This window comes from Myotis nattereri, assembly GCF_964212035.1.
Source record: "Myotis nattereri genome assembly, chromosome: 18".
NCBI classification, from domain to species: domain Eukaryota; kingdom Metazoa; phylum Chordata; class Mammalia; order Chiroptera; family Vespertilionidae; genus Myotis; species Myotis nattereri.
Genome location: NC_138093.1, coordinates 23,587,138 through 23,599,488, shown reverse-complemented (window position 1 = coordinate 23,599,488; position 12,351 = coordinate 23,587,138). Strand labels below are relative to the sequence as shown.

Below are 12,351 nucleotides of genomic sequence, written 5' to 3'. Positions count from 1 at the left end.
CAGGAAGACTCTCGGAAAGCATCCAGACTATAGTTGCCTCTTCTTGCCAAAAGCCAGTAAAAGCTATAAAAATCTCTTCCACCCCAGCAGCATGGAGCGTCCCGGGCAGTCATAACAGATGCAGCTGGCGTACCTGCATCGCTGGAGAAACAGCAGGTCTCCAAGAAATGTCTGTATCTGCATAAGTTTATCAACACCAAGTGAGGAGAGAAATAGCTCAAGCTACAGAAATACAGGTGAAAAAATACTGGACTTTAAGAGCCCAGATGAGAGGAAATATGAACAGAGACTGGAAACCTCTGGAACCTGTACGTGTCCTCATAACACAAACAGCAGGTGACACACACCCAGGATGACGACAGGGAAATAAGACCAGAACCAGGAGAAAGCCAGTTCTCGGAGTCCCATCTGGCCCAGGTGATGAGGGTTAGAAGCTAATTCCTGAGCCACAGTCGCATCTGTAGAGGGAACAGCATAGATTGGAGAGAACATATTGTATTGGCGAAGGAGCCCCTATCCAGATTAGGAGAAATACCTGAATTAAACTAGTAAGAAGAGGGGAGACTTTGCAAATTGAGGAGACTTTTGTTTGGAGAGACAGTCAAAACAGGAAGCAGCAGCCAGCGGAACCACACACTGCTTTGCATTCTTCCTACCATAAGAGGAGAGGGAAGCCAAGAATACAGTTGGAGTTTGACCAAGCAGAGTGGAAATTTTGGTAGAGACTAGCTTGGGCATGGAGGACTCGGGTTGCCATGGCAACGAGAACCTTCCTGCCCCTTTTACAATAATGCATTATAAGGAATAAGCTGCATGCAAATGAAGTTAAGAGTAATCAGTGGCAGGGCACCACAAGGTCACGGGAGGCATTTAGGAAGAGTCTGTGGAGCAGATAAGCGATGCAAACACAGAAAAGCACTTAAGTTGTATAGGAAAAGGTTAGGCTGAGTCCACATGCTTGCCAGAGCTTCTATGTACAGAGTAAACTTGAAGGCTCTCCTACTGGTCTGGGCATAATTGGCGCCAATAAATCTCCCATATTTGTTGCTGCCAGTGAATAGAAGAGGTGCTGGACCAGGAACTAGGGGCTCCCCTTTTCCTTGTGGCTGGTATGAGGAAATAGCAGCTGGATGCATTGAGCCTTCCTAGAATGGGTGGCAGAAAAGAGACATCAATCTACATTTGTACCTTATGGTGATGGTGGTGGTGATAATGGCACAGTGAGCGATTTCTGGATCTGTAGAAACATACATATATAGACATGTATTTATAATACTAAGTTGACGAGTTGTTCATTGTTCATTCCATGGTGTGCAACCAGTTCTAATACATATGCAAAATGTTGTCATTACAAAGCTCTGAGTTGATATTAAAAGAAGAAAACTACGCAGGTAGTGTTGACATGGACTACCAGAATCTGCGATTTTCAGCCAAGATCCCAGGCATCTCTCATCTCACACTTTCTTTCAATGGGCAAGAGCTCACTGAAAGGATTGGTAGGTAAATTAGCCTGTACTATTTAAGTCATTTTTCTCCCACTCCCTGACCCTCTTTCCTGTCCAAGTTGAATAGATGAATTTGGGGAAATTAAAAGCTCGCATGATATAGATTAAAAGCCCTGTGCCCACCACTAGGAAGGGACCAGTACGCTGAACCTACTGCCCCAGGAGCAGACAACCTAACTCCAGAGCATGTGTCTGCTCCTAGCAGAGAGCACCGCCTGGGGCTGCTTCACACCCCAGTTCCCTGCTCAGATGAAGCCCAGCCTTTGCTGGCCCTCTCTTCCCAGGGATCCGGACTTGGTCCTTGGGCCACTGGCTAAAAACGGGAGCCTTTCCCATCCAACTTCTCCTGAATCGAGGTGTAGTCATCCACCTCACTATGGCCACCGCCTCTGCTGTGGACTCCTGGCTCCGTGCCCTGCCCCTAGAGCCAAGGCTTTGGAAAGTGATGTCATCTCAAAGTGGACATGAGGTCATTCTGCCCATGAGCAGCCAGCAGCTTTTTGGAAACCAGCCCTACCGCTCAACTAGCTCCCTCGACCCTGGATCCAGTCATGGGGTAGCAGGAGGCATTCAGTACAATGAAGTTCAATGGCTGATGGGCTGGCTGGGAGCCCATGAGTGACAGGTTTCAGAGGATCTGCAGCTTGACCTCCTTCTCCCCACTTCCTTGGTGGCACAAAACTATAGACGAGAGCAGGGTTAGTCAGTCTGTGTGACCTCCATACATATGTTGGGTAGATAACTAGGGAGAAATGGGAATGTGAAGAGAGCACCATGAGAGCAGGGATCATGGTACTCGTTTTCTCCCTGTTTTCCTAATTCCTCGCATAGTGCTTGCAATGTAGTAGATGCTCACTTAATATGTGTTTAATGAATGAACAAAGAAACTAATAGAAGTGATGAGTGTTTCTTCATCTGTGTTCCTGCCTGTCTCAATATCCTCTGAGCCTTGGCTCTGGAGGACCAGCAGGTCACGCCTGTATCTCCAAAAGCAACACTTCTCCTTTCAGGCTTTCCATGCATTTATCACATCACTTAGGTGAGTCTACACATATAATTGAATTACATCACTCCCAAAGCCCCACTAATGACACCCGCCACGGTGGGGCCAGTGCTGGCATTCCCAGAGGCGCCTGGCTGATCTGAGTGACATGGCCTCAAAACATCCTTCACATCTCCAATGAGGAGTGACAGCACTCATCCATCTTGCCTTTCTTCCCTCCTTCCTGCCACCCCACCGCAGCTGGCAAGAATCCCAGAGTGTCCGCAAGGTCTTTCTAGGTCACACGTAACCCCTGGGCTTGCTGGGTCCTGGGACTTCCTCACTGTCCTTTCGACCGCTAGCTCAACAGCCTGTGACTCCGTTTCTGCCAGCTCCATCCTGCCCTGCTCAGCCTGTACGGGGCTGGATCCAGGTGAGTGACGGACATTCACTAAGCACCTACTTTACAGGCTTTACGCAAACCCCGGCTCCTCGGGCACTACAATCTGGTGGAGTCTCTCCTGAGATTGAACATTTCCTTTCCCTCCAGTACAGATTATGCCCAGAGCACCTTCTAAAGGGGCTTTGCATAAGCCACACTCTGCCCCACCTAAAACATTCTATGCAATGAAACTAGGTTAAAGGAAACAGAGGGCACCTTAGGGTAAAGGCAGCTGTGGGAATGCAGGTAAGAGGAATGAGCGTTCCAAAGGTACCTGACTGCAGGTGGGCTGGCTGGCTGCATAAGTGGGTACAGACCTTTGTAAGCACCTACTCACAAAGGCAACTTGCCCGAATGGCTTTGCCCACCCAGGCTCCTCGGGCATCAAATCGCACCCACCCCGGACCCTGTCTTACTTTATTTTATTTTTTAAAATATATTTTATTGATTTTTTACAGCAAGGAAGGGAGAAGGATAGAGAGTTAGAAACATTGATGAGAGAGAAACATCTATCAGCTGCCTCCTGCAGACACCCTACTGGGGATGTGCCCGCAACCAAGGAACATGCCCTTGACGGGAATCAAACCTGGCACCCTTCAGTCTGCAGGCCGATGCTCTATCCACTGAGCCAAACCGGCTAGGGCTCCCTGTCTTACTTTAGAACTCAGACCTGCACCACGCCTTTCAGTGGTCACCTGCCTACCTTCTGGCCCCATGCAGGAATCCTAACATCCCCGACAGCCAGTCAGTTGTCTTGTGTGCCCACTCAGAACCTTTCCAACATGTCCGATCATATGAATCATGAGGGCACTTGTAAAAAGCTCACCAGCTATTCACACCCTGCATAGAAAGGGCCTGCACATCTGAATATTTCACCAGCATCCCTAGTGAGTCTTACCGTGAGTCTTACAATTAAGTACGTTTCTTATGTGCCTATAATGCAGCGGTTCTTGACAGTGGCTGAATGTTAGAATCAGCTAGGAAGCCTTAGGAAAAAAAATCAATGACAGGCCTTTACCCCTAGCTATTCTTATTTAATTTGTCTGGAGTGGAGCCCAGGGGGTGTAAATTTTTAAAGCTCCCAGCTGATTCCAAAGTGCAGCCAGGGTTAAGAACTACGGCAATATCTTTCCAGACCAATGGTAAGTTCTTGGAAGACAGTAACCAAGAAATATGTACCCCTTGGTACCCCTTACCGAACCCCACCACCACATCAAACCTGTTACAGAACATACTCCATAACTGCTGAGTTGATCTGATTTAACTAGCTGTTCATCCATCCAATACGCGTTGTAATTTCCTGTATTAAGAAGCTGTGTACTTCCACTTAGCAAGGGGCCAGAAAATGGAGGCTAAGATTTCCCATGATTGAGTACACACACACACACACACACACACACACACACACACACACACACAGAGGCACACATGCTTGCACACATGCAGGCACATCCCCAACCATCCCTTTCCCCAGACGAACCAGCCCAAACAATGCAGAAGCCTCATGCCCCAATTCTGTCCTCTGCCCCCGCCCCTCGCCAGCTCTACTCACATTGTAGAGCACGGTGGTCCACCCTTCCATGGTGATGCACTGGAAGACAGTCAGCACAGCAAAGAGGATGTTATCAAACTGGGTGATCCCGTCGTTGGGGCCGATCCAGTCCCTGCATTCATAACCAGCTGGGCAGCCCTGCACGCCACACGGGTGAGGGGGGTCAAATCCTTCTAGAATACCTGCAGGCACATGTGGAGGGAGGGGAATAAACCACATGGTGTTTAGCATGAGCTGGAAATGACCTCAGGAAGCCACAAGCATGCACCTCGATTTCCCACAGAAAGGTGTGTCCTTCGTTGTCTCAGGCTCCCTCCCATCTCTGGCCTCTCTACACCTCACGCTCCGCATACCACGTGTTCAACCCGGTGTTTCTCAACCTCCTCTGAAAATGGAGTCATTCCTGCACATGGCCCACCTACTCTCTGCGGCCACAGCCTCCACCGTCACCTGCGTACCAGAAATTTACAGGACGGGGTCACACAGAAAGGTCTGAGGTGAAGGCAGAATCTCACTGATTTTCTAAACCTCAGACACTAGGATTGGTCCTGAGTTCTTTCTGGGCCTCTTGGGGACAATCATAAGCTACAGTCCCCTTGGTGAGTCTTAACTCTTTTTATTTTTCTGGCCTAAATTCCTGGTCTTGAATAAAACACAAAAATCAGAAATCAAAATCCAAGTGTAAGGTGTCCTTTAAAGATTCTGTTCATAAAAAAAAACAAAAAAAAACACAGTACCTAATTGGGCTCCTTCAACCTCTCCCCATCCTCTTTCCTCCTAGGGCACGCTACTCAACTTGCCAAGAACAATGAGATACAAAGAGATAAGTATTTGGAGTCTGGGTACCCCACCAGTCCCCAAGGCCCCCCCTGCCAAGCCAAGCTCAGAGCTGCCTCCGTCCCTCCACACTGTGTGTGGGTCACAGCAGAGAGGGAGGAAGGTCATGAGATGGACCACGAAGGAAACATATCTCCATGGAACTCCTAGGTCTCCCTGGCCTGTGGGTTGAAGAGGCCACTGTACACAGGGTCTTTCTTCAGACAGACAGTTTCTGACAGCCTCCTGATAGCCTTCTGCCATGCATGGGGGAGCTGAGACCTCCTGTTTGACATCCTCCAACTGTAAACCTAGGAGGTTATTAGCTTTGCAATCTCAACAGGGATGTTTAGTCTGGGCTGGTTGGGCCTCAAAAGATCTGCTGACTAGGAAGTTTCTGGTTCTCTTTGTAGGGTTGGAATAGAACAGACTTTTCCAAGCTGTTTCTCATTAAGGCCCTGAAATGACCAGTGACCCGAGGGGAGAAGAAGGGAAGAAGCAGGGGACAGCCTAGGAGCGCACCTGAATTGTTCATGAAGCATGCGCGGTGCAGCTTCCCGCTGTAGAACTCCAAGCCGATGATAGCGAACATCAGGATGGCGAAGAAGAGCAGGAGGCCGATCTGCAGAAGGGGCACCATGGCCTTCATGATGGACTTCAACACGATCTGCAGGCCTGGAAGGAAGGGAAGAGGATGACAAACGGAGCCTCACTTGGCACCCCTGCCAGCGCGGGCTCAGTCTCCCCTCTCCCAGGAGGAGGGCAAGTGATGCAGGGAAAAGAACCATTGATCCTGAAATGGCAAAGACCGTCTGCAAAGGGATAACCAAACTGCCATCCTGAATTCCCCCACGGATCAGTCCCTTCCTTCTCCTCACCCTGACCTTGTGCATGCCTATTGCCCTTCATTTATTTCACCCGTGTTGTCCTTCAGGCTCCTCTTGTAGGTTACACTCATTACAATGAGCCTGTGAGTCCTCGCCCTGCTGGGCTGTGAGTCTTGTGAGAGCAAGGTCAGAGTTCATCTTCCCCATCTTCCTATCTCAGCCCCGGCCATCCCAGTCGCTGCTGTGAGAGCAGACTTAGTGTAACCAGGATTCATAAAATATCTCTGACCCGGAAATTGTACTTCTAGGATTCTAGCCAAAGAAAATAACCAGAGATGTGAATAAGATCGAAGCAAAAAGATGTCTGCCCCAGCACTATTCCCAGTTGGGAGGAAAAACTGCAAATAGCCTAAATATCCAGCAACACAGCAATGGCTAAACAAGTCATGACCCCTATGACAGACTATAACATAGGTTTTAAAATTATATTTTGGAAGAATTTTTTAATGTCAGGAAAATTGAATACTTATGGCAGGATCTAAAACTATATGTACAGAACGATCACAATTATATTTAAAATGTACAGAAAAAAATATACAGAAATGTTAAAAGTTCTTTCTGGCCCCGGATGGTGGCTCAGTGGTTAGAACATCGGCTCTTGCACCCAAGGGTCTGGGGTTTGATTCCCAATTAAGGGCATGTACCTGGGTTGCGGGTTTGATTCCCAGCCTCAGTCAGGGCGTGTGTGGGAGGCAACCAATGGATGTTTCTCTCTCTCTCTCTCTCTCCCTTGCCTCCTTCCCTCCTTTCTACTCTCTCTAAAAAAAAAAAATAAATAAGTCAATGGAAAAAAATATCCTCAGGAGAGGATTAACAAAAAAGAAAAAGTTATTTCTGATAAGATAACGGGGGCTTTTCATTTTCATGTTATATCACTTCACGTATTTTCCCAAGTTTCTATAAAGATCTTTCATTATGTTTAAATCAAAAAAAAAAAAAAAAGCTGCTAAGTTTCAAAAAGAAATGTTATATCCGGTTGTTGCATCCACACTGTTTATTACCAGGGGAGCTAACTCCCAGGAGACACTGTCTCTTATTTACCCCACATTCTCTTAGACGAGGATCAGACGAGGACATGTCGGGAGTCTATTAGCAGAGTAGAAGGAAGAAAGATGGTGCTTACTGGGTATCCCTGACACAAGCTTCAGGGGCCTCAGGACACGCACGGCCCGGAGGGTCCTCAGGTCCACGTGTGTGTTGAAGTGGGTCCCCGCAGTGGCCAGGATGCTGCAGACGGAGACACAGAGGGTCAAGGTTAGCAGGGTCTGGCTCTCTTCCCTGTCCCAGGGGGGAAGCTGGGTTAAAGAAGGATCAGGCGGGAAAGCACACCGAGCTGACGCCAGCTGTGTGTGGGCGCACCTGTGCTGGGGTGAATCACCAGTGGTTCCAAGTGGAATTAAATTTAGCCCCATGGGTTTCGCTTTGCAAAGAAGGAAAACGTATCATCAGGTCAGAATCCTAGTTCCAAATCATGGTCTCCAAATCCAGGTCTCCAGCATCTGTCCCATGCCTGTTCCCTGCACTGCTCTCTGCTCCTTGCAAACCTCCTTCCCCGCTTTCCAACCCACCAAAGCCCTCACATTTCTTATTTCAGAATTGTCTTAGACTCCCCTCTCTCATATCTCCTTTAGAAAATTCCTCTGGATTAAGTACAATAAAGGAGTAACTCACCCTTCTCCACCTTGACACTTAAATTTAACTAGACAAATCAGTCACACGGATGGGATGCTTATAATTAAGGAATAACTCTACTGGTCCCCATACGGCATATTTATACTTGTTTAGAATCACTGTGTGACCTGGATTTGGTTTGTTTGCTTCCATTTTTCCACATTCCACAGCCATAGCCAGAAAGAAGTGTGCGGGCATGCACACACACACACACACACACACACACACTATAAAAATCCTATTAAATTGTGGACACCAAGTTCCTTGTCTTGAGGAGACAATTTATTTCATATAACCTCATGACACTGCAGATACTTTGGAGAGACAAAGACACTTAAGTATTAATGGAAAACTCAGCAAAAGGCCCAGAGTCAAGAGAACTGGGTATTAAGTCCTGAACTGGGCAACTTTAGGCAAGTCACTCAACCTCGATGAGGCTCACTAGCCTCCTCTACAGAACGGGGGAGTATCAAGGCCTAGGTATAAAAATAAAATGACAGGGTATTGAATATCAAGAGAGGCCTGTACACTATAATGTGCAAAACAGACATTGCATCCAACACAAACATTAATGAAATTGCTTTTGCAACTCTAATTTTAGCCTTCTCTCTGTGGGATAGTCCCTGACCTCCCTCAGAACCACTCTAGGACAATTTCAGCTATCTGGAACCGTTGGGGGATGAGTCATTTAGAAAAGTGAATTATCTACATAGTCAAAGGGTGCCAAGAATACTTCATTCCACTTAATTATTTTTGGTAGAATCCTCTGAAACATTTCAAGTATTGAAGAAGATACTTGAAGTGCCTTCAGTACTTGAAAGAGAATGTGAATGAAAGCCTTATGCTATACAGTATCTCTAAGAAGCAGATAGAGAGTCCACAGGAACAAAGCACAGAGATCCAGGACATCAGAACCCTGAACAATAACTTTGAAACAGGAAGAGCTGCCCAGCACCAAAGCAGTCTGCTTCCTAACATTAAAAGTACTCAACTATCTATTAGGAAGTTAAGAGGGTTCCCACTTGGGTTGAAGAATATTTTAAAGGACCAATGGAGATCTCTTTGAACTTTAAGATTCTGTAATTCTCTACTAATCCAACCTCAAAATAAGAACCAGAAAGATATCCTACTCTCATTAAGGATCTCGGGAGTAAGGCAAGGCTCCCGTCTTCTCCATGTCTCCCAAACTTCCACGCCCTCATCTGAGAAGGAGAGACTCAGGGAGCGGAGTCTCTGACTGCTTTTGACTCTCTCTTCCAAGGCCAACGAGGGGGTTTAAGGTGGGGGGGGAGTGATGTAATTTCTAATAAGTAAGGAAATTCTGAAGAGATGAGAGATCAGAGAGAAACATGGAAAATAGGACAGAATTTTAATAAAATAATAAAGAGGCAAAGAGAAGCTTCAATGATAGGTGGAGATAGGAAACTGGAGAGGCAGAAATGGGGTCATTGTTCAGTTGATTCTGCTAACAGGGGAAGGAACCTTGAACTTGGGGTCTCTGAGGTGCACATGGAGCCTCTCCTTCACTCTAGTTCGCTCCGTCTTAGTTCGCTCCTGGGTAGAATCTGCCCAGGTCAGGGTCCAGAATTATGTTTCCTGGGACACCCAGACACACAGGAAATGTCCTCCACAGCCCTTGAGTTGAACAAGATACATTTCAGAACACGGAGGTAGGGGCAGAAAGACAAAATTAAAAGGCAAAAAGGCACAAGTGTAGAGAGAAGGGGAAATGATAGAGGGAGAGGAGAAAGAGAGGAGAGGAAATTGAGCAGTGAAAGGAAACATGGAAATGGAAACAAGATAGAAAATAAAAAGAAATCAAAGCTGGTGGAGAAGCAAATGTCAGAGATAAGAAAGCTCACGCAGGAAAGAGAACAAGAGTAAATAAAGCTCACCTACAGAGAGAAGAGGAAATATGGTATCTGTCTGGAGGCCTCGGGTAGCCAGCCAGGAGATAAGTTCTTTTCATTAAGTGCAGCCCTCGGCTGAACTACCTGCTCCCCAAGTCCTCCGAGTCCCACTTCAGCCAGGGCCTGGTAGCCTGTGGCCCGTCTCCCCTGGCCCTTACACTTGATTTTCTTCCAGTGCAGGAGGCCTGTCTACTAGGCTGAGGCAGTCTGGCCACTCGCTGCTCCCTACCTCCCAGTGTTCAAATCGTCCTTGAGGGTGAGAACTACGATTTGGTTCCCCTGTCTATCTGTTAGAAGCAGGAGCCATGGGATTCTTAGGGGGAGAAGATAATTGAGGAAAAGGACTCTGATTCTGTGGGTCCATAATTTTCTGTGCCCACTGCCATCATGGTCCTTACCGACTGGGAGAGAAATTCTCTGTTCCCACATCTGTCTCTCCAACGAGATTGGGAGCACCTCAAGCAAAGAGACTGTCTTCCTCATCTCGATGTCCCCCACACCCAGCCCAGAGTGTGGCAAGTACGAGGCTCAAGGGATGACTGAGCAATTGGACTGCACCGATCGAAGTAATAAAGGTACACAATACCACAGAAATCCTGGAACTCGCCAATGAGAGGAGCGGGGAGCACAGCTGGGATGCTATTCGAACATAGATCTGTTTGGTCATGCAGGAGTGTGCTGGAAATCTGTCCTTGTGCATTTTAGGGCCTCATGATCACGGCCCAACATAGTCCTAAGACCCCTGCCGCCAAGCAGATGCACAGGATGGGCTCTGCCCCATAGTCAGTGGAGAGTTAGAGAAAAAGAGGAATTGTTTATAAACAGCAAGACCAGGGGAGAGCAGGAGGAAGACGCAAGATGTAAAGGCTCGTCATCTTCAGGCAAAACCCAAGTCCTGAAGTGCATACAGCACAGGACGACTCCGGGCCTCGGAATTAGCAGGCCCTAGGCATGCAGCCAAGGGAATGTGAACGGCAGAAAACGGCCCTGGCCCCGTCTAGTGGAAGTAGGCAGACACAGAAATGAAATAATTATAATTTACCGTGAAGAGTGTCATAACAGAGGAGTTTCCAAGGTCCTATGAGCATGGGAAATGCTGCAGTGACAGACACAGTGCTATCTGCTAGCACTTTCAAATATTTTATCCCATGAAATCCTCAAAAATATCCTCATATTACAATTGCCTCCATTTCATAGAAGAGGAAACTGAAGCTCAGAAAAAGTGACATTGTTTATAAACAGCATGGCCAGGAGTTACAGTGAATTCTCTCTTGATATCAAAGCCCATCTCTTTCGGGCTCTGCCATGATGCCTTGCGAGGTCTTCTCAGCACTGGACAGCTCCCCGGATTCCTGGTCCAGCGTGTTTCCCAAATAATACCAAGGGCACAATGTTCAGCCCCCAAATAAGCCATGATCTTGGTTCCCTTCACTGCAAGGCCGCAAGCCAGAACCTCCCTTTCCCCCCTCCAGACTTGCCACGAATCACTCTCAAGACAGGAGGGTGGGGGGCTCCATGCACCTCGGGTGACAACTATGGCAATTATCTACACATACACCCAGGAAGAGACACGCGCCCCAAAGTCAGAGTGAGGCCACGGAGGATAACTCCAATTCTGAGTTAATGAAAGCCTAAGCTCTCTGCCGTCCCAACAGGCACATGTGAGGCTGTGTTTTCCATTTCTTTTGTCACCACGAGCACAGAGCCTGGTGGAGAGCTCTGTACACAGGAGTGGGTGCTTAATTACTACTTTACCCCCCAAAGCAGAGGATAGACAGAGAACAAACATGAACCTCTAACCACCACCAGCACAGACGCAGTGTTCTGCACACGGTAAATGTTCAAAAGCTGGTTCCTGAACGATGTGGTGGCTCAGCCCTACCTCCAAGGATTTTGCTTTTAGTTGTCAGCAGGTAAGAAGAGAATGGCGGCTGCTATGTCCTGAGGGTGTGGCATGGCCATCACTATGGTTGCCTTGGCAGGGCAGATGATGGAAGGGAGGCTCTGGGCAATTACATTCAAATGGTCTCTCCCCAAGACCGTCGCCCAAAGAATTCTTCAACCCTGCGATCCTTTTGACCTTGGGTTCTGTCTTAGCCACCTTGTCAATCCAGGTCTAACAGTCTTTTTCCCACAGGCATATTTCACTGTACAAGTCCATGGCCGAAAATACCCTGAAGCATTATACAAACATTGCACTACAATTATCCATTGTTTATCTGAAATTCAAATGTAACTAGGCATCCTGTATGTTTATTTAAATCTGGCAACTCTATTTAAGGGATGAGCAGGAACAACCAGGTAAAGAGCTTCCCCCTCAGTTGTTACTCCCGCCCTAAACACATGGGCAAGTCTCTGAGCAGAGACACAACCACAGGTCTGCTAACATTAGGTCCAGGATTCCCTCCTGAGCCCCACAACAACCCGTTTTGTCTCTGTCCATACAGACTGCAAGGGAGAAAGAACCTCATTAGCATTCAAAAGGCAAGTTGCTGGCATCTGTCGAGAAGGGTTGATTAACACCAGCAAATTTCCAACACAGAGTTGAGTCATTTCCATGGGTCAACATAAGGGAGTTGCTGTGTC

General features: G+C 47.5%; 1 protein-coding gene across 1 annotated transcript in view; it reads right to left on the bottom strand.

The window, feature by feature from the left end:
• CACNA1E (calcium voltage-gated channel subunit alpha1 E) overlaps positions 1–12,351 on the bottom strand; it is a 420,129-nt gene that overhangs the window by 179,599 nt on the left and 228,179 nt on the right. The window contains exons 6-8 of the mRNA XM_081111805.1: positions 7,308–7,411; positions 5,820–5,972; positions 4,482–4,663 (exon numbers count right to left, since the gene is read on the bottom strand). Of these exons, the coding sequence (XP_080967931.1) occupies positions 4,482–4,663; positions 5,820–5,972; positions 7,308–7,411 (439 nt within the window). The remainder of the gene's footprint in view (positions 1–4,481; positions 4,664–5,819; positions 5,973–7,307; positions 7,412–12,351) is intronic.